This window comes from Rhea pennata, chromosome 5 (genome assembly GCF_028389875.1).
Source record: "Rhea pennata isolate bPtePen1 chromosome 5, bPtePen1.pri, whole genome shotgun sequence".
Classification (NCBI taxonomy): Eukaryota; Metazoa; Chordata; class Aves; order Rheiformes; family Rheidae; genus Rhea; species Rhea pennata.
This window is the reverse complement of record NC_084667.1, coordinates 534,197-556,011: the sequence shown is the minus strand read 5'-3', so window position 1 is coordinate 556,011 and position 21,815 is coordinate 534,197. Positions and strand designations below refer to the sequence as shown.

Here is a 21,815-nt window from a genome sequence, read left to right as displayed (position 1 = left end):
CACAGGCTTTTCATTTACCTACACTTTATGTAGCTTAAGAACTAAAGAAAAGAAAGTTGGCTTGTTTCTTAGGAGAACAGTGCAGAGCTCTCCAAGACTGTAGTTTCCCAAGCCAGGAAGCACACTTGGCAAAGCACTGCTATACTGGTATAGGCCAAGGCACCACCAGAATATCACAGCACAGGGAATTAAACCGGAGACTCCGTATCCCCAATAAGTGCCTGACCCAACAAACTGCTGGCTAGTTTGGAATTAGTCTCTTTTGTGTAAATAACTGAATACGCACTCTGACCCATGTAAGAAAGACCTACATTATAGCCCAGGGTCATACACTTACTTGGATGCAAGAAATCCATATGTAAATGTCTATTGCACATGAAGCATAGGTGGGATTTGAATGCAGTTCTGCAACGACCCAAATAAATACCCTGAATGCTGGTGTTTTTGCTATTTCAGTTCCAGATAAATCTTTTAAGCTATGTCTGTTTTGTAGCAATGTAGAATGGGGGGGGGGGAGTGTTATAGGATGGGAGGCTTTCCTCTCCATCTCTAGAGAAAATATCAGACAGACAGAAAGGAAATTAAGATTTTTATGATAAAAAAAAACCTCCTGGCTTTATTCAGAAGCATACTGGAGAAAACAACTACCTTTTAAACCAGGAACGGTAGCTTTCATCTCTCATGTGCCCCATTTTTTTTTTTCAGGAGTAACTGTCATTTTTAACTAAGCCATGCCTGTTTAACACTCATGTAGAAGGAAGTTCTATTGATTTTTTTGTGATTCCTAAAATTGGAAAGTTTGCCAAGAAATACAGTCCTTTTCCTTTATGGCTAAGTAAAATACTTTGACAAACTTGTTAGCTATTCAAATTCCCTTCACTGAAGTTTGATGTGAAACCAGCGCAGTCTATGGTCTTTCTCAGAAGGGAATAGCAGAACTTTATACAAAGTATTTACTCTTGCAAATCTTTCACTGGTCACCCAGATATCATGTTGCTCTTCATATTCCCTGTCCAGATGAATTAAACCACGGCTGCCAGACTACACACAGAACTGTAGCTTTTGGTCTGACACCCTGCCTCTAAGCTGGGGTGGCACAGAGCATATAAACTGAAGGGTGGCTTGCTTCCCTTCCCAATCCTGAAACTCCACACCCTGTCCCTTCAACAGGCAGGTTTATAATTAAGAACAAATGAGAAATTCAAAATAAACAGTCCAACTGTGAAGTTCTGATCACTCTCTATGGTCCTCTCCTCACTCCAGTAAGCCCAAACCTTTCAGCCTTTCTGAGTCCCAGCATCTCAAAACTTCATGTGCTGGATGATGGGTAGCTGGTGTACTGATTGACTGAGAGATGGAGTGGGGGATGCCATGTGTGCTGGGTTATGGGACAAGGCCAGGTCAGTTAGTCTGTGGTAACTCAATAGCCAATAATAAAGCAGGACAGAGTTCCTAGGTACAAAAAGTTCAAAAATATTTATTGACATTTGAAAACCTGACAGGATCCAAGTCTTCTCTCTCTTAGATCTGACCTACACAGGGAAAGTAATTAATGCAACTACTCCTGAATAGGAAAATACATAGAGTCACTATTCTTTGATGAAGTCATTCTTAGCTGCTCACAGAATGGGTCTGTTCTAGCACTGTTACACCAATCTCTCAGATAGACTAAAGGTTATATTGGCTTTACAGTCAAATAAAAAGCTTTGTTGGTATCTTTAGAGATATTCCTGATTAGAATTGAGGCAAGAGGAGAATTAGGGGCAAAGGTAGAATTCCTGCCCTGGGCAAAGCTCTAGTATAACATATACATACTGCTCAGCAGTACACTGATTTTATCTGGGTTTTCTGCAAAGTAGAGAACTTCATCTCACGTAAAGACATTTGTGAGATCAGGATGAAGGCTGTACAGTTGTGAGCTGGAGAAAACTAAACACAGATGAAGGAAACACCACAGAAACAAGAAAATCTGCAAACCAAATCCAACACTTAAAATGTGATTTGAAAAACCATCCAACTGAAAGTAGCTTAAAAAAAAAATCAAAATACAACACCTAAAAAGGTAGCTCTCAAAGTGTAAAAAAGGTATTCCAGAGAAAACTTCCCCTAAGCTACTCTGTTCTGACGTTCCATTCTGACATACACTACTTCTCACATGTAAGAGCAAGGGTTACTCATGGGAGCCCTTACCGCACCATGCGGACAGACTTTCAAATGTGTGAAAACTCTCCACAGCTTCAATGTTAATACATTAGACCACTGATTTTCAGCCAGAAAAAAACAGGGCAGTAAGGGATTTTACCAGGTCATATAGATTCTTTCCCCTCCTCCCCAAAACAGGATCAACTCTTGTTAAACCACTCTGACAGACAAGCAGTGCTTGAATTTCTTCAATGATAAGAGACTCCATCTCTTGCTAAGGCCATTTTCTCCAGTCTTTCACCATTCTTATGGAAAGAAATAATGCAAGAAAAAAAAAAAAACTTAAGTACCCTGTAAGTGTAAGATGTAACTCCTTTCAGTGGCTTTTTGTATGTCTGAAGACTGTACCCTTTCAGACTTTTCTTCACCTAGACTTAATTCCAGCTCCCCCATTTATTCCACACAAAAGCCATATTCATATGAATATGTTCATAGAATAAATTAATGTGTACCTCACATAATTACTTTGCATAGAAAAGCTATGTAGGTTTCCTCCCCTTCCCTTCACAGACAACAGCAGCTTTGTAAAACTGTCAGGCCAAGGCCACCTGGGCTCCACCACGAAATTCCTCCCAGCCATTCTACTCTGCAGCATGACTTAACCAGAACTCTGCAGGGTCCTAGCAGAGTCCAGCAGCTGCAGACTTCACTTCCTGCCCTTCAGCTCCTCACTTCCCCTTGTAACTGCCACCAGTAATATCAAGCCTGGAAGAAAATTTAAGGGTCTACAGGAAGTCTCCTAGAGGGATCTGGTACAAAAGAATCTGTGATACATCCAAATGCAGCTCTCTGGAGAAAAACTTTTCACAAAGAATTTTGCAAGCCACGGGGTCTGATACAGATGCTCCAGGTGACACAAGCAAGTGGAAAACAATTTTAAAGTTCTGAAAATCCATTTGGACAACATGTAGGTGCCTGTAGAACAAGCACCCCAAACAAATACAGAAGCAAGCAGAATGAACACACAACAAATGTCGAAGGGAATTCAACAATTTCTTCCACACAGGGCTTTGGATAATAGCTTTGGAGCTAAATAAAATTTGAGAAACAGATTAAGAAAGATGCTGATCTGGCACTACAGGCTTGCCACTGAACTGTTGCAGGAATGCAGAAAAGGGAATCCACTACAAAACACCTGTCACAGAATCACAGCTATGAAAAAAGGAATACAGTAGCATAGAGGATCTTAAATGGCAAAATGTAGCCCAACATAGGTAAAGACCACAGAACCTCTGCTTGTCTTGTAAGAAGCATTTAGCATTATGAAAAGGGTTCCATTCACGCTACAAAAACATATGTTAACTAAACCAAGTAAACACTGATATAAAACTGCCATCAAGAACTAGAAGTCTATGGTAGGTGTTTCAACTGCTATTATGCAAATTCAAAACAATAATGCTTAAAGAAGAATATGGTGCTTTTGAACTTTTTTATATTTAAAAATCTTAATGACAAATGACTGGCATAAATCAAAAGATGAAATATTTCAACAACATACAAAGGGCATTATGAAATAGAAAGTCTTCATCATCACTCACTATTATCTGTGTTTACAGAAACAAATTTAGGGTCCCCTGTACCAGAGACAGAATTTCCAATGAACCCATAACAGCATAAGCATTTCTTTTAAACACTCTGCAAAAATTTTTCACCTTATGAAATAATTTAAGTAAGTTTTAGCTTGTTGATTTTGAACTTTTCTATCAGTATTATTTATTCTTTCACTAACACGTTGGCAAGTCTTAAGCACCTCTCTTGACAAAACTTAAGCTTTTATCCCCCTCTCAGGTGTGATTCACACAGTATGCCTGCACAGGCTCTAGCACAGCCTTGCATCAGAGGAAGTAAATGGCTCACAGATTTGGGTCAGCCCCACAGCATGATGTCACTCTTGCCCTCGACCAAACAACTTCTAGTCACTGAAGGGATGGAGAGTAGGTAAAAGAAATATTTACTTTTTACTAAACAAAACTCAATGGCCTTCCAATCCCTGCCCTAGTCATAACAATCTGCTGCCAGATTACCACCTTAAAAGAAATTGAGCCCTTGCTGCTGCAAAATGATTTAATTGTGACCAGAAGGCAGAGACACTGCCTCCCAGTAATATGAACTGAGGCAAAAGGCCCCAGGCAAGCCTTATTCTGAGGCTTGCTGATTGTAGCTACATTTTCTGCAACTGAGATTTAAGAATATGTTCTCATCTTTTCAGGCATTAAAAATAAAAGAATTGTATTTCACTTTCATTTTAATACATTATTTTCATTTTTAAGAAATAATAATTCTTAATGTGCCACAAATGTTAACTAATCTTTACAAAGTCTCTGGCTGCAAGTTCAAATTATTTGCATTTCCCTCTTACAGACAGAAAAACTGAGCCATAGAAGGTTATATGAATGACTAACAGTAAATTAGTGACAGAGCTCAAATTAGAAACCAGCAGCCTTGTTTCTATGGACAGTTGTGCTAAAGTTTCAGCCAGGGGAGGCCACAACAGCATTTAAAGACACTGCACCCCATCCTTTCTCCAGTCATCTTACTGAATGCATAAGCTGTCACTCAACCAAAATGCAGATGCTGTTCCCTAATACGCCTATGTACTGCCATTGCATAACTGTTACACTTCCAGTTGTCTGTTTGGAAAGAAACTAAGGACCACTGTGGAAGAATCAAGGAATGTACCTGGGAAACTGATTTTTCTGACAAAACGTACCTGCTCGTGGGCTGCAGCGATCCCTGCTATAGGCTCTGCTGTCCCTTTAGACATAAGGATTCAGCTTCCACTGACCACCACAGGGAGAAAACAAAGATGACCAAAACAATACTAAAAACATTACTGAAGCGATAGATCAGCACTGCTCAAGGTTCCCAATCAAGAGAAAAGCCTTATTCAGCAAAGAATTACGTATTTTTTTTAAGTACTATAGAAGTCAGTGTAAGTAGCATGAGGTCATACTGGTAATTTGTTTGCGAAGGTAAAGGAAGGAAGCGGAAGCAATATATATTCAGCTTAACCTTCCTGAAAAGCAATTCTCCTTTCAGTAGTTTGGACATTGTAGAGCTCAACAGAGATGCTGTATTCAAATATTTTGCCCTCAGAGAAGAATCTCACATAAACATATGTCCACAGAACATTAGAAGAAAAGCAACAGTTCTCTCTGAAACTTTCTACCAGTCTCTATAGAGGTTATATCCACACCCCAGAGTAAGCAGATCCAGGATATTCATTTTCTGCATTGAAGCCGCACAAGAGCCCTTTGTTTAGGGTGCTAAAAGGCACAATGGAATGCTTACATTTAGCAGGTTTATCAACAGCTGACATGTAACTGTATATGCATTTCTTGTACTCAACATTTAAGTTATAAAACACTCTTCCCTTATGCTAGGGCTTTCAGAATGGGATTAATGTTACGTGGTGGGGAGAAAATACAACCAGCAGTCCTGACCATGCCAAGGCATAGCTTGGCCCCGATGGATTAGGTTAGAACTGAATTTTGGGACAATACCAGTGACACATGGCACCAGAAACAGCTTCCACATCCACTGCATTCTGCAGAGAACTTCCCATCATGAGCGTTAACTTTGCTGTATTACAGGATGGCAGAAAAAAAGAACCAGACTGTGAAGCCTGAGCAAATCACTTGTTTTTAGATTTGGGATATCTGCAACTCTTATCTAAAGATGCATTTTGTCTCCTTCAAGAAGGGAGGCAGAACTCCACAGGGCTGCTCCTGCAGGGACAGCCTAAGTGCCACAACACAGCCAGAGACCAGTGGCTCAGCTCCTACCTGCAGAAGGCCCTCCCTTCCTTCCCTTGCACTTTCAGTGCTATTTTACTCTTGATATTATAAGCCAAACAAGCAACAGCCCAGTTATTTTCCCCTCTATTCATTGCTTTCTACCTCACAGTTTCATCCTAGTTGTTCCGTTCTCACACAACAATCCGCTGCAACTTCTGCTGGGCTTCGTTATCCGCTCATGGAAGCTCTTCAGGCCCCTCTGCCCAGGGGCAGCCCAGCCACGGGCCCTCACCCACCTAATCTCTCCGGCAGACCCTCGTTTCACATTTCAGCTCCGGCAGGCACCGAGCAAGCCCGGCTCAGCTCGGCTCCACCAGGACCCCACCGGCCGCCAACAGCCCTGCTCCCGGCCACAGAGCGCCTCTCCCCGCTGGCGAACGGGCTGCCCGGCCCCGGCCCCGGCGGCGACCGTTAAACGGCCGCTGCCTCGCGCCGGGCCGCGTGGACCCTGCGCGCCGGCGACCGTTAAACGGCCGCTGCCTCGCGCCGGGCGGCGCCTCCCGCTGACGACGCCCGAGGCTCCTCAGCTGCCCCCACCCGCCCTCAGAGCTGCTGCTGCCGCCGCCGCGGCGGCCCTATCTGCCCTTATCATCGAGCAGCAGCAGCCGGCGCCTCCCCGGCCTCATGGCAGGGGCACCCGCCTACCCCCATGCCGCCGCAGCCCCTTTGAGAGGGCGGCGCATGCGCGCGGCGGGCCGGCACGGCGTGGGGGGCGCCCGTGAGACCCCGCGCAGCCGCCGCCGCCGCCGCCTCCTGGCTCGCCCGGCCTAGGGCGGAGCGGGGCGGAGCGGGGCGGAGCGCGGCACCGCCCCGCCGCCCCGCCGCCCCGCCCCGGCCCGGCCCGGCCCGGCCCGGCCCGCCCCGCGCGGGGCTTTGTTACCCCGCATGCAGCATCCGCCGGGGAGGCGGCTGCGCCCGCCCGCCCGCCGCGGCGAGCGCTCGGGAGGCGGCGCGGCCGGGGCTGCCCTGGCGGCGGGCCCGCCCCGCCCGCGGCCCGCGGCGCCCGCCGTCACCGCCGCGGGCTGTCGGGGCACCGGCACCTCCCTCGCCGCGGCGGCCTGATGCGAGCGGGCGGCCGCCGCCGCCGGCAGCGGCTCCCGGCCCTGCCGCGGGTGGTTGTTTTTCCCTCTTTCCCCGAAAATCGCGTGCTTTGATCTTCCTGGAGACGATCCCGCGCCGCCCGCCCAGGGCCGCGCGCGAGCCCCCGCTGCGGCGGCGCCGGCCATGCGGGCCGCGGCCCCCGGCGGCGCGGCGGCGGGCGGCGGGCGCTGAGCGCGGCGGCGATGCCGGGGGGCGGCGGGGCCGCGGCCGGCGGCAGGCGCCCCCCGGGCGGCGAGGCCGCGGCGGCGCCGCGGGACGAGGAGCAGGACGAGGAGGGCGAGGAGGATCTCCGCGACGGGGGCGTCCCCTTCTTCGTGAACCGCGGCGGGCTGCCCGTGGACGAGCCCACCTGGGAGAGGATGTGGCGGCATGTGGGCAGGATCCACCCCGAGGGCGACGGGGTGGCGCGTCGGATTCGCGGCGCCGCCGACCTGCCCAAGGTGAGAGCCGGGGCCGGCGGGGCCGGCGGGCGGCGGGGCCGGGCGGTGGCGGCGGGCGGCGGCGGAGGCGCGGCCCGGCGGCGGGCTGGGCCGCCTCGGAGAGGGAGGCTGGGTGGGAGTGGGGAGATGGAGCGCAAGCCGCCTCCGTGAGGCAGGGTGGTGACAGCTGAGGGTCTGAACCGGGAGGAGATTGCGTTTGGGGACAGTCTCCCCCACCGAGGGGAATTCTTTCACAGAACAGCGTAAGTCAAAAGATTTTGATGCTGGAGATGTTCGAGAGGGGTTAGCTAGCAGAAGCAGAGGCTGTTGCTGGTGCGGGGCTCAGATGTGATTTCAAAGTGCGTTCCTGGCCTTGCTGCTGAGAACTGTAGAAAAAGAGGAACTGAAGATCATGTCATTTAGCCTTAAGCCGTACTGAATCATTTGCACATGAATTCTTGTAGCTGTTGCTGGCTCTGTGTTGCTTTTCTGCTGGAGAAAAATCTCCCCCCTTACTGGCATCTTCCGAACAAAAGACATGCAAACATCTGGTGTGGCACTCTCCTGGCAGTTAGGGTGATCCGCTGGACCAGCGGGGGAAACTCAGGGCAACAACTGCAGCCTCTGTGGGGAGGTGCATGGGTGTGAGGGAGCGAGCGAGGTGTTCTTATGGAGTGCACAGACAAGCTGCCCCACTTTCCATGAGCCTCTCGGAGGGAGGGTGCGATGTAAGTTCCTGCAGGGAAGTTATGCGCATCTGTGGCAGCAACTGGAAGAAACCCTGAATCCTGATTGCTGTCCCTATTCTAACCAGTAGACTTTTCTTCCTTTTCAGTTTTCTTTCCCCTCCTCTGATTTTGCCCTAAGCTTGGGATGAATGCTGAAAGCATGTTTCAGATCAGTCAGAACATCCTGACCAAAAGAGGCTGATTTGGCCAGGAGAGATGAGAGAACTGGAAGAAAGAAGTTCAGAGTGTGATGTATGAGGGGAGGGAAATACTTTGTTCAGTCACTGTTGTTGATCTTACTGTGAAGTACTTCTGCTGTTCTCATTTAGGTGTCTTATACAGTCCTAGTGCCAGAGAGTTTTAGCTAGGGGATACAAGCAGTACAAGCTCCTCTAACAATAACAGGTCAAAACTGGGCTACCTATGCATTTAGTGCATGTCAGCACACCTGGGAACCAGATCTATAAACGCTATTCCGTACACTGCAATCTGTGAGATGTCATGCCCAAGCTCACCAGGCATACGGATGAGAGGATGCTGCGATGCAGGAAGCACCTAGGATGAATAGGGCTCTCTTTCCCTAGCTTCTTCTCACCTCTAGGGGTGTATTTATATTTTTGAGAGCTGTTTATACTACCACACATCTCTGTGCAATCAAGTTTCTTTGAAAGTCTGATGCAACAGATTAGAATTAGGGCAGTGAGTGCACTCTGCAGGGCTGGCTCTTCTGGAAGGCGAGATATCCTTCATGTGCTAGAAGCTGAATAGGCCTTTTTTTTTTAGATGTTAAGAGTTGGACAGTGGTTTGCCTTTTCACAGATTTTTATCTTGAATAATTGGTCGATATTGGATACTGGGGGAAATAATACTCTTTCAAGAGTTTCCCATAAACTTAAAACAATGACTGCTAGAGGCTGTGATCAGACATTATAAATACATTCACAGATCAGCTGTAGGGACTTTCACTGTTGTGTTGATAGCTTAAAAATCCTTGGTTTCCAATATTTCCTTCTGGGGACCTGTGTCCATGCCTCTCTTCCATGGTCTAGTCTCTTATACCGCATGACCCATCTAGTATATGAAGATCTCTGTTGCTCTCTGGATCCTTTTTCCAAAAGCAGAGTTCCAACTGCATGCATATAGTCTGCCTGTCTAGCAGGGTATAAATGCAGTAACTTTATGTGCATGAATCTAGGAGGAGTGTGATGCATCCCTCTGTGCAAGTGATAAGGGACTAAAGATGTGTTCAAACAGCCCACTAAGTCTGGAGTGGTACGTGTTCTGGGAAATTTGGGCTTTCTTCCTAGCTCTTTCTCCAGCTTTCAGTGTAACTAAAGGGAAAGCAAAACGGATCTTATCTTCCCTCTCTTTTGTTGCGAATGAATTCCTTTCTGCTTTCTTCAGGACTGTGAAGACTGGCTAATGTTTATAGCCCTTCTGAGATGTGCAGTAGATGATGCTGGATAAGAACAAAGGGCCAGGGTCTCCCATCTGTCAGTGTGAGATTGAGGGATGAATTCCTTATTCCTCCCTTTCTGTTCCTATTGCCCCAGTAAAATGCTGGAGACCTGATGCAAAGGAAACTGTAGCCTGGGCTGCGGGCCCAGATCTGAGAAAGAGCATGCACTGTACTTTCCTCAGTTTAATTACTTGAGGTGCAGGAGGCTTTTCTAACTAGTCCCCTGCTGATCTGGCTGCCATTACACTGTCTCAGAATTGCAGTCCTTTGAGGAAAAGGAGATCTGGGGGTTTGTACTAGTAAAGAAAGGAGTAACTAACCATAACCATTCATCTGAGCTGTTCATATGCACTTTTTCTTGTTTATCTCCACTTAAAAAGCATGAAAGTCTCCAGGCTGAAGAAATGAAACACAGTTAATTATTCAGCCTGTCCTGCTTGTTACCTCTTCCATTGTTTCTGCCTGGAAATGATTTCCTATGACTCAGTGTGTCAGCTCCCAGCATCCAGACTGACTCAGCTCACGCAGTTCCAGAGACGGCTCCATCCCCACGCTGTTCTCTGGAGCCTTCCCTGCTCCTGCCCTGGCTGAACAAACCAGGTTTCACATCTGCTTCTGCTGTTCCTGCGCCGCCTCCTGCTGGGAAGACAGAAGGTGCCTCTGCTTGCTCAGAGCTGGGAACTGAAATCAGACACTGCGGACAGTAATTGGCACCTCCAGGAGGTGCTAGGAAAAGGGGTGCTGGTGGCCAAATGGTGCTACCTTTTTTTTAAAAAAAAAAAAAAAAAGTCTCTTATTTTTTTTTTAAAAAAAAGTCTCTTAGACTTAAAAAAAAGTCTCTTTTTTTTTTTTTGGTTTTTTTTTTTAAAAAAAAAAAAAAAAAAAAACAAAGACCAGATACTGGAGAGAAAATGAACAGAGATGAGTTTAGCTCAGTGTTGAAGTGCTGCAAGGGTTTGGGGCTAGACAGAAAGACACTTAGAGTACAGACAGTTTTTGGTGATAGCTCGTCTTTCACAGTTGAGCAGTCGTTGGCCCCTGTGCTACACTGGCACAAGTTGTGTGCGACCTTGTGGCAAACCAGGTCAGGGAACTGATCTGACTGAAAAATAACCGTGCCTGCTGGCTTAGCTTTCAGTTGGTTCGGGTGCCTGAGCTGGTTCACAGGGCACTTCAGCCAGCCGAGGGCAGAGGAGAGAGTAGGGAAATGAGTGGGTGCGGAAGTACATGAGGGCAATGGGTGGCAAAGCAGTGCTGCTGGCTACGAAACCACAGCCAACAGAGGCAGTGAGCACACGGCAGAATAGAAGGCCCTGAGGAAGATCAGTCTGACTGATTCTTTCTTAGGTTGAGGATAGCCTGCCTCCTGGGGAAGTGTGAAGAGGAACTGAGTAGGTAAAAACTAAACTGCTGTAAAGAGCTGCAGCTCTGGTATCAGAGGGGTGTGTGCAAGGTGTGAGCTACGAGAAGATGCTGGTCTGCTTCTCCAAGTCTGTCAGTCACACCAAATCTGTGTCTTCTCCGTTAAATTTGTTGAATGAATGTGTCCTCAGGGCTGTCTGCAAACCTAGCTTGCCTGTCTGCTGTAGCTGAGCAGACAGGGCCCTTCTTGCTTGGACACATTTTGTCAGCATCTTACAAGGCTGCAATTGCCTATTATGGAGCAAAGAGGAAAATTTGACTGCACCCATAATGCCAAGGCCTCAGAGTGGGACAGCAGTCTGAATGCTGGACTTGCAAAAGTCATTCCCTGGCTATGTAATTCAATGCAACAGTGAAGATTGTCAGTCATTACGCTGTAAGGCTGTGTCCTAGCCAATGCCAACTCACCTGAGGTGCCAGGTGCTTCTGTCCTTTGCTTACAAGATTGCTCTATGCTCTGGTGACTTTGGAGAAATTCATTCTCGGCCTTTGCCTGTTTGTCTCTCTTCCCTTTTAATGCTGTCTAAATGCAGAACCCATTTGCACTGTGTCCCTTGCAGCTTCTTTGTTTTGCTTCTTTCTCAACTGCTTCCCAGTAACAGGTATGAGAACAGAGGAGTGTTCACTGTGTGGCCACTTCAGAAAGCCAAAAGAGACTGTTTTCAGAGCAACACATTCCCTGTAGTTATGCACCACTGAGCAGCAAGGAGTTGGAAAGGTTTGGAAGACTGTTGATTAATGCAGTGCTCCCCATTTCAGATTCCCATACCAAGCGTGCCTACGTTCCAGCCGTCCACCCCCATCCCTGAGCGCCTGGAAGCTGTACAGCGCTACATCAGGGAGCTTCAGTATCCTTTACTGTTATCTTTGAGACTGCTATGATAATCCTGGGAGAGGGAGCAGGGAGAATTTCTTTCCCTGTGCAGGAGAGACCAGCCGGCAGGGAACTGAAACTTGCTCCCTGAAAGCAGGAAACTGGACTTGTGATTAAGGTTTGTTTTGCTGCTAAGTTTTGTTTATATCTGACTTCCTTTCTGATCTTATTTACTCCCTGTAACAAATTGGCACTTTGTCAGGGGCTTTTTCCCCACAAGAACCCTTCTAGGTCAGTACGGCTTTACAGAGCTGTTCTTCTAAAATGTGACTGCTGGGTCTCAAATGGGCTACAAAGTTTCTCATCTCACTGTAAGTGTGGCGGAGCTATGGTGGAGAGAACTGCTTGTAAGGTCATCTTTTTCGAGCACTCTCTTCTGCTGTTTAAAAGGAAAGTCAGCCACCCTGCTTTTGTGCAGCTGTGGTACACTGCCCCTTTATTATAGAGCTGCCTATGTGGCTGTGTCCTGGGAATGAGATTTCTCCATCACTACTGCACTGGATAGCATAAGGACAGGAGGGAAGCATAGTTTAATCTCACTGATGAGATACAGAGCCAGCTCTGGTTTCAGCCCTGGAACACAGTAAGAAGGCAGTCCTTTTGGCATCTTGTGCACCTCTAACGTGGTTGTGCTCCTGGCTGCATCCCAGTTGGACTGAAAATAAGGTACCATGAATGTTTCTAGATTCCATGTATTCTCTGCAGGAGCAGACAGAGACATATCAAACTTTATTCTGCCCTGACAGCTGGAAAATTGAACAGAGCATGTGCTGTCAGAAGGGAGCTTTGGGAAATGGGATGGAAAACTGTATGTGATGAGGAGGAAAAGAAGAATCTATAGGAGGAAAATACAGGAGGGACTCTAAATGGGATAAATGCAGTATGGGGAAGTGGAGACTTTCTTGCTTTGGTATTGTGTTTGTGGGATCCTGAGCTTGCTGTGAGAATAGTAAGTGATGTCTTTGTGACAGTTCTTCAGACAGATTTCCTTGAAACTCTACTCTCCAAGCTGCGGAGCCCTTAACATCTTACCTCCAGGTACAATCACACTGGGACACAATTCTTTGAAATTAAGAAGAGCAGACCTCTGACTGGGTAAGTGCTGGCAGCTTTTCCTAGGTTTTAGCCTTGCTTAAAAATGCTGGGGCCTTGTTATACCTGCTGCTTATTCTTCCTTCCCCTGGCCAACATCCAGGTGACACTTGGAGCTCTCAACACTGCAGCTCCATCCTTCTTTAGGTAGCTTTATTGTCTATTGCTTCAAGTATGCCTGGGCAGAGCTGTGTCTAGCCTTTCTCGAGGACAAAGGTAGGTTTTGCTGTCACAAGTTAGTAAATCTAGTAGAATAATGTTTTTCAAAGATGTGTGAATTTTAATATAACTGTATGAACTTTTGATGGATTCTGAAACTAGGTTCTGCCCTAAATAAGTTTTGTAAAAAACAAATACGTTTGCAGGTCTAACTTCATAGTATTTGTGAGTGCCTTTGCAGAATCTAGGTTCACTAAGCTTTTGGTGTCTTGCACTTTGAAGTAAAAAGAGGGGGGACTGTCCTGATTGCAGACTTCGGGAATTTAATAGGCTCTTCTCAGAGATAAGCACCTGATGTTCACTGATGTCTCTTGGCCAGCATAATGAGACTCTCCCAAGCCCTCTTACTATTGGCCCAGTCCATAGGCTTATATGACCCAAATGTCTTGTATTGTAATCAGCGTGATGCCTCTTCTGCAGTATTTGTTGATTAGAGAGGAGGGATGCTTGGTGCCAGGAAAGAGAGCTTTGCTGTCCTTGAGCCTTGTGAGGCAAACATTGCTTGCCCTTGGTCCTTTGAGGTTTCTGCCTGCAGTCCATCCAGAAGAACTTGCTGAGCCAAGTGCTATGGCCTCCTTGAGAGCAGAGGTTGGCCTAGCACACAGCTTTGTTGTAACTCACTGAAGGGAGCTCCTTGTAAGCAGTGACACTGTGTGGTACAGAATGCCAGAAAGCTTGATTTGGTTTCGTATCTTCCAAAAAGAAGGTATTTTCTTCTGTTCTCTGACCTTAATGGGTTTTCCTCTCTCCTGGAAAACTTACATATTTACTGCAAAAGAGCTAAACTGTCCTGACTTGCATAGCAGAAGCCCTCTAACTCTCCTCCTCTTTCACTTTTTCCACTCCACAGGCTGATGGACCTGGCCAAAGAAATGACCAAAGAGGCCCTGCCAATCAAATGCCTGGAAGCTGTGATCCTGGGAATGTATCCTGTCCTCTCAGAAATGTGCATGTCTGCCCATCCCTCTTTTCTGCTCTGTTCTCTTATGGTGCTTTGCTGCTGATGATATATTGCCACCAACCCCTACATCCCTTTCTCTTTTTTTCCTCCCAGTTTTACCAAAAACCACTGACAAAATCCAAGCAAATCATTGAAATACCAGAATTAATTCTTCAGAGCCACTCCTCCTTCTCCAAGAAAGGTAGTGCTGCTCCGGACAATTCTAGTGTCAACCAAAAGAGAAAGGAAAGATCTAAGAACATATAAAGGGTGGCGAAAATATTAGCTAGAGTTAGGTCAGGAAGTCCTTTGTGGATGAAGACATTCTGTTATTGCAATGTTACCTGCATGTGTTCTACACTAAAATAAGGATCCTAGCCAGCTGTTAAGTATGGTGTATGTTGCCCTAGTAGAAAGTCTTAAAGCTGCCTACAAGCTTAGGCAATGCCCTTTATTAATTCTAGACTTGCATCTACTTTTAAGAACACATCTTCCCCAGCTATCTTCCCCAAGCTTAGTCTTGTCACATGGACTGTAGATTTTGAAATACATTGGCAAAGCCACCTGGAGGGGCAGGGATGGCAAGTGAATGTTTCAGAACAATGGTCTGGTAAGTGCTTTGTTCTGAAGGTTCCTAGGTTTCTGAGTGAAATAACAGCTAGTAAAACAAATCAAAACAAACTGTAGACTAATACTGCAGAGTTCTTCAGTAACTATAAAATAAAATACATTAATCATCTTAGTATTGCAACTTCTGCTTTACAAACCTACCTTGGAGTTAACCCTCCCCCCCTTATTGACTGTCTTGCTGAGAAGACCAAGTCAGAGTGATAATTCGGTTTCCCTGTGACCCAGATGAAAGTAGGACAGCTTGCAATTAGTTGGATCTGGAGAACAAATCCTGTCTGTGTGATGCTTGAATCGGTGGTGAGTGTGCTGAGTAGGCTGGGAGGGTTTGGAGCAGGAAGGAAGGATCTTGTCAATAAAATGGTATCACCAGTTGTTTCCTGAATAGCGGCTGCTGTCAGTTACCTCACCAACAACATGACCACGCTGGACCGTTTCCCCATCAGCTTCAAAACCCACTTCTCAGGGAACTACTTCCGACACATTGTGCTGGGGGTGAATTTTGGAGGCCGCTATGGAGCACTGGGTATCAGCCGGCGTGAGGAACTCATGTACAAGGCACCCATTTTCCGCACACTGAGTGAGCTTATCTTTGACTTTGAAGAGGCATATCGCCGCTGCTGGCACACCCTCAAGAAGGTGAAGCTAGGCCACTGTGTGTCCCATGACCCACACAGTGTGGAACAGATTGAGTGGAAACACTCCATCCTGGATTTGGACAAGCTAAGCCGGGAAGACTTCCGTAAAGAGCTTGAGAGACATGCCCGTGATATGAGGCTGAAGGTGAGCAACTGGGATGGGAAAATATCTCCCAGCTGCATCTGCTGTTTTGCCTAGACTGTGGCATGCTAGGGGAGTAAAAGGGCAAGAGTTCTCCTATGTGGTGGAGTGCAGGGTGAATTGGTGGCTAAATACTGGCTGGGCCCCTAGTGGAAGCTAGCAAAGTTAATCTCACATCATTAATTGCCCTTGAGCTTTGTGTTTTCTAGTTACTACTAGTACTGTTTTTCTGCTTATGTTACTCTTACTTTTTCCTAAATTTTTTGGCAGATTGGCAAAGGAACAGGGCCACCATCTCCCACCAAGGACAGGAAGAAAGATGTTTCCTCCCCACAAAGAGGTCAGGCCAGCCCCCATCGGCGCAACAGCCGTGGGGACCGACGGTGAGTGGGGCCACAGGGTAGAAGATCTAGAGCATCTTTTTTTCTGCTGACAGACTGCACATTGCTATCTTGTCTTGCATCCTTTTGGTGTCTTACTGGGGTTCTTTATAAGAGAGGAGACTTCTCTTGCTTGCATTAACATCCCTCCCTAATCTATGCCTTTCTGAGTTTATCACTGCTTGGGTGAGGGGTGATTGGATTTGTTTGTTTGTTTTGTTTTGTTTACAGTGGGGGAAGGTTGCTTATATAGACAGTGGTATCAGTAGTTGGTATTTAAGCTTGCTAAGAGATCTGAGCTGTGGCATCTTACAGGCCAGTATCCCAAAGAGATTCCACAGATTACATCACTGGTCAGTGAGATTGTTCTCCTGAAAACTGGTCTGAGGTACCAGTGTGGTGTTCCTACTCTTCCTAACATATGTTATCTTTTTGAGGACTTCTTTGGGAGAGTTATTGAAAGTTAGAGAATAATCCTGCTCACAATTGTGTGGCGCGAATCTAAAACTTTTCTGCCTGCTTATCCAGTGCTGGCATCTCTGTGTGCAGGTCCTCCTAACTGAGAAGAGTTTCTGAATAGTTCTTATATTCTTTGCTCACAGGCCATCTGGTGAGAAGAAGCCTGCTGATTCCAAAGCCATGCAAGACCTCAATGGGTACCAAATCCGAGTGTGAAGAGAGCTGTGCCTTGTGTGTCTGGCTCCATAGACTCCTTGTTGGCCACAGCTGGGACCAGAATCCATCTGCAGCAATTCTGGCATAGGGGAAGGGAGAGTGGGAGTAGAACAGAGTGCTGGTCTTACCAGGTACATTGCAGTGGGCCAGCCCCAGAGCTGGTCCCAGAGGATTCATCTGCCTGCTTCTGGGAGAGATGTCCATCTCAATTCACTGAAGCAAATGTGGAGGTTTTTCGTTGGTTTGGGGTTTTGGGGGGAGGGGATTGTTTGCTTTTCTAGAACAGATCTGCATGTTGGTAGGAATGTGCTTCAGGGAGAATAGGGAATGAGTGCAGTCAGCAGACTTGCTATCAGATTTTTTGGATTGACAGCAAGTAGATGAAGCATCGCATCCATAGTGCTCCTTCCCTGTCTGCACAAATCTTGAGCCCGTGCAAAGCCCATGGAGCTGAGTGATATTGGAATGGGACAGCCCCTGCATCTTGTGCAAGAACTCCTATTTTTGTCATTCTGAGCACTTTAATGCTGCTCTTGTGAGAGATGGGGCTGATTTTGCTCAGTCTCTGTTTCATTAATCATGCAAGAACCTCTCATCTGGAGAAAACACATCTTGGGTTTAATCCAGCCTATTCTGATGCATTTCATTGAGTCTGAGGGAGCAGACAGTGGGATGATGGTATCTTTACCTGTTTCAATGCTGTTAGACTGTTGCAGTATATCCTTTTGTGGCAGGATAGGTCAGGATGTGCCTGTGCCATTGCTATGTGAAAACAGAGATATTAATTGTCCTGGCAGCAGAGGGGGAAGGCAGGGGCTGGTTCAGCACCTGAGTTTTGAAGTCTCTCTTCATCTGTAGTAGCTGCCAGTGACTGTTATAGTGAAAGTGGGCAGAAGGCACACCACTCACAAAGCTACAAGTTTTAAGACTAATAATTGAAGGAGGACTGGATGATCTGAACAAGTTTTACAAGCATCTTTCCTTTCTGCAAGAGTCTTGTTCCTCCATTTCTGCAGTACTAGCATCACAGGCCTGGAACGCCAGCCCTGAGCATGCGCTGGTGGGAAGCCCTGCTCAAGGAGATTGCAGCTGCTTTCCTGACAGTTCCGCTGGGAGCGCTGAAGGTAGTCCCACATCCCAACCTCAGAGTTGGGCTGGGCTTTTCTGACCAGTCACAGCCTTAACATTTCCTGAACTTCTTTTCAGGGGAATGTAGTACCACTGATTATGCAGTGTAATACCTGTGAGAAATCAGGAGTGTTGTCAGGTCTGTGAGGCCTACAGCCTGGAAACAGACTGGTTGCCAGATGTCAATACAGTGTAGCCTTGAAGTGATCAGGATACACGGATCTAGGGGATGCAGAAACTCAGCTTGGGAGTTGGAGGGTTGGAAAGAAACTGAGCCTTGTTTTATCACATTAACAAGGAGTTAAACTCTCTGAAATACTAAATATTTAAGTTTGTTAGAACTGGGCTTATACTTTCCAGTGGAGTCATTAGAAACACAATAGAGCTTAGCTCTCTAGCAGTTTTGTGTCACAGTATAGTTGTGTCACACTGTCACATAAGCAGTGCTATTTTGGTGGCAGAGAATGGGCTCTTATCTCCCAAACAAAATGGCTCTTCAGTTGAGTTACAGTAGTGTTAATCCTTGAAGCACTGCCCACAAGTGTTTTAACTCAAGCCTTCAGGTCTCTAATTGTACATCCTTCACTGTGATGTAACTTGCAAGGCACTAACTAGGTATGTATTGATACAACTGCAGTCTGTTCTTCCAAGCTCTCCTAGTTGTCTGTACTCTTCTGCCACGCTGCACAACCAGGAGGAGAATCCACAGTGAGGTGTCAAAACTTGCTGCTGATCCAAGATAGATTAATCCTGAAGAGGATGCTAGTATCCACAGTGCATTGCAACACTTGTTCTCCCTTGCACTCCAGCTACTGACTGGAGTACTGACACTAGACAGTACCAAGGCAAGCAGCCATTTGACTGTTTCCTCTGGCCAATTTTGTGCAGCTGTAAATTAGCATACTTAGTATCTGGATGCTAATGGTGATAGCTGTAAAGGTACCACAGCTACCTGTAAATAACATGGCTCACAGGAAAGCCATTAGCTGCCTTCTCATACTGTTGTGTAGCACACACAGTTCAGGTGTCACTGTGAATGCTACAGTAAATGCAAGCAGCAAGGGAGACTGAATGTTAGGTTTTATTAAAGTGGATGAAATTCAGAAAAATACTGTAATACACAGTCATATAAAACTAGGACATATACCTTTTTTGGGTTGGTTAGTTAACTCGGAACAATTGGAAAGCTCTTGAGAATAATTAGTAGCTTTACACTGAGCTCATTCAATAGCTGGATAGGTGTGAGCCTTTTCAGATGGAAAGGAGGGGGGAGAAGACTTCAAAAGGGCAAGTGAAGGGTCAGCTGCATGCTAATGATGCTTTTTTGAGAGCAGGGCAAAAGGATGCTCAGCAGTGTTAGACCTCTAGGGCAGAATGCTTGGTTTGACCCAGTAATTAAGCACTTTTCTGCAGGATGTAAGGATGTAACTGAGGCCAATGGTTCAGAAAATCAAAGGAAGAAGATGTTTAAGGGATGAGTGACAGGTAGAGTTCAAGGTCTCTCAATCCTCATCCTTCAGAGCACTCACTAGCTGGAGCCAGACAAGAATATCCTCTTTCAAGAGCTAGTTGCATAATTATGTATGTTAGTAGTCTTTTAATTTTTATGTATCATCTCACACTGATGACTTCTCAAGATGGACAGAGGACCAGACACTGAGGCATCTACTAGGGTTACTGTTGCAAGCTTTCTGCTGTTTCTTGGAGTGGTAAACCTCCTGCCTCTTGCTCCTTCTGTATCACCAGTTTAATGGATGGTGCAAAGAAATACAAAATGACCTAAGAATTTGCATCTCTGTAATAAGATGAATCACTTCAGTATAAAGTGTAGGTTCCTTGCCGAGATGACAAAGAGAACACCTGCAACTCCCAAACTTGACACAGAGGATTTGTGTGGGCTAGTTTTATGGCTAAGTAACTTGAGGGTACAGTGAAGGATTAACCTTGCTTTTGCAATTCAACTTTCCTCTCTAGTTTATAGTCTGTCTGCCTCAAAACCTAAGGAAAAAAATCTGAAGTTGATTCTTGCTCACTCTTCTGTTCTTTAGCGAAACAGAGAATGAATGGAAGTAAAAATAAAGTTTAACTCATATGCCTTAGCAACTGCAGAACAAAAGAAGGATCTTGAAGATTCCTTTTAATGAAGTATTTAATGTTAAATATTGATGTTATAGTTCAAGTAGTTCTGGGATGTAAACTTCACTGTCCAGTAGGTCTCACCTGATGTCTGTTCTGGAGTGCAAGTCCTTCTGAACCCTGTGAAAGGGAAACTGCCTCCATACGCGGGGACTGGATAGACACCACCTGTGTTGTACACCAAGTCTAGATGAGGTTAGAAAGGCTTTACTTGAGCAAATGCTGGCCTAGTGCTAGCAAAAAATATTTTAAACGTAATTCAAACCTTGAATTAAGAGTTTCTCCTTATCCTTTTATGCAGACAAGTCCTTTGAAACAGGGGCAATCAAGACCTTTCTTTTAAATGGATGCCTGCATTAGTGAGCAAAACTAAGAAGTTTTTCCTACAGTGTCACTCTAAAATAAACATCATGTACTAAGAAGTGGGATCAGGTCTCTAAGTCTGTGGTGTTTTGGGGTTTTTGTTTTTAATCCTGATAAGCTGAGGCTTTAGGAACTTAAGGTATGTTAGCAAGTGTTTCTGCTGAGCAGTGGAGTGCTTTTATTCAGATGACTCTTTTATCTGTGTGCCATTGTATGGGTCAGTACATTGTATGTTTGGATACTTGCCAGAATAAATGACTGCAGAACTGCAGCTGGGAGGTAGTTTGTGTTTATACAGTAGCTTGCTGTTGTCAAGTCTGCTTCACTTTTTTAAGCATTTCAGGTGAGAGCCTTTATCAGGTACCTACCCCTGACAGCAGGCTTACCTGTAGTGTTGCATACACTGAAACATGACTGTCTTTAAACTTGCAGAGTTGAGAAATGATAACAGAAGAATCCTCTGTTGCTAAAAGGGGAGAGTCTGGATTAGATGGGCTTGACTCTGTTCCAGTGGTTCTGGCTAATCCCTTCAGGTGGTTGCTTTGGCCATTTGTGTCTTCTGCGTAAAGTATTTCACGTGGTCCTGATGATTAGGAGCTAGATATAAGCAGGATGTGCCCCATGTCCGATGCACATTGTGTGTGTGTTTTGCTGAAGTAACGTCATAAATTCCAGTGGTCTTGCATTGTTATCCTGTAAGACCTGCATTAAGAGAGTTTATAACTTAACCTAAGAAAGCAAGTGCTATTCTTGCTTGGTTTTTTTGCTCTGCCAGAGCAGAGCTCTCTACAGCCAAGCTGAACTCCTTAGGGAATTTAATATTTTCATCTGTTTCCTGAGTGGGTGTTTACGTATATTACAGCCGCTCTCCTTCAGAGTGTGCCGTGGCTCTGTCTGCAGAAGAGCAACTCAACTTAGGCCAAGAAGGCTACTAAATCCCCTGTAATCTCTGCAGAGCAGAGCCTCCCTCCAGGTCAGGGTTGAGATGGTGCTAGTGGGAAGCAAGGGTCCCTTTCCATGCACATCAGTATTCTTCTCTAGCAGTGATAGGGTGCTCCAAAACCATTTACATATTTATCACTGGTACAGCTCAGAACTAAGAAATTGAGGGTTTCTTTCTTTATGAAATATCATGTGTGTCTTTTTGTAATGCATCTGCGTGGTTCTGTGTTCTTGTATAGCCAATGCAGAACCTGTATTTAGATTTAGTTCTTACTGCACTTCCCCTAGTCCTTGATACTTCTTCCTGCTTCCTTTCACAGTTAGACAATAAAATTCTCTCTGTACTGCTCTCAGCCTGTGCAGAGAAAACAAGATGTCTGTACTGTCTTTCTTCCTGATTTTAACTTTCCCTTTGTCAGTCAGTTGGGAAGTCAAAGGTATAGTCTTGAGTGATGGTATCAGATAGATCATGTAGGTGCCCTGCACTCACAGCATTATGGAAAGAAGATATGGAAGAAATTTTCTTCTTCA

The 21,815-nt window shown here is 45.9% G+C and overlaps 1 protein-coding gene across 1 annotated transcript; it reads left to right on the top strand.

Moving 5' to 3' along the window:
- Window positions 1-7,282: 7,282 nt before the first annotated feature.
- VASH1 (vasohibin 1) lies at window positions 7,283-21,656 on the top strand. The gene is made up of 7 exons (XM_062577115.1): window positions 7,283-7,540; window positions 11,888-11,976; window positions 13,041-13,097; window positions 14,164-14,238; window positions 15,282-15,663; window positions 15,931-16,043; window positions 16,643-21,656. Exons 1-7 carry the CDS (start codon window positions 7,283-7,285, stop codon window positions 16,713-16,715), a joined length of 1,047 nt encoding a protein of 348 aa, XP_062433099.1. The 3' UTR covers window positions 16,716-21,656.
- Window positions 21,657-21,815: the final 159 nt, after the last annotated feature.

Coding starts and splice junctions, on each gene's coding strand:
- VASH1 (XM_062577115.1), top strand. CDS start 7,283: ATGCCGGGGGGCGGCGGGGCCGCGGCCGGCGGCAGGCGCCCCCCGGGC. Junction 11,977..13,040: donor CGCTACATCAGGGAGCTTCA/GTATCCTTTACT, acceptor TCTTACCTCCAG/GTACAATCACACTGGGACAC. Junction 15,664..15,930: donor CCCGTGATATGAGGCTGAAG/GTGAGCAACTGG, acceptor ATTTTTTGGCAG/ATTGGCAAAGGAACAGGGCC.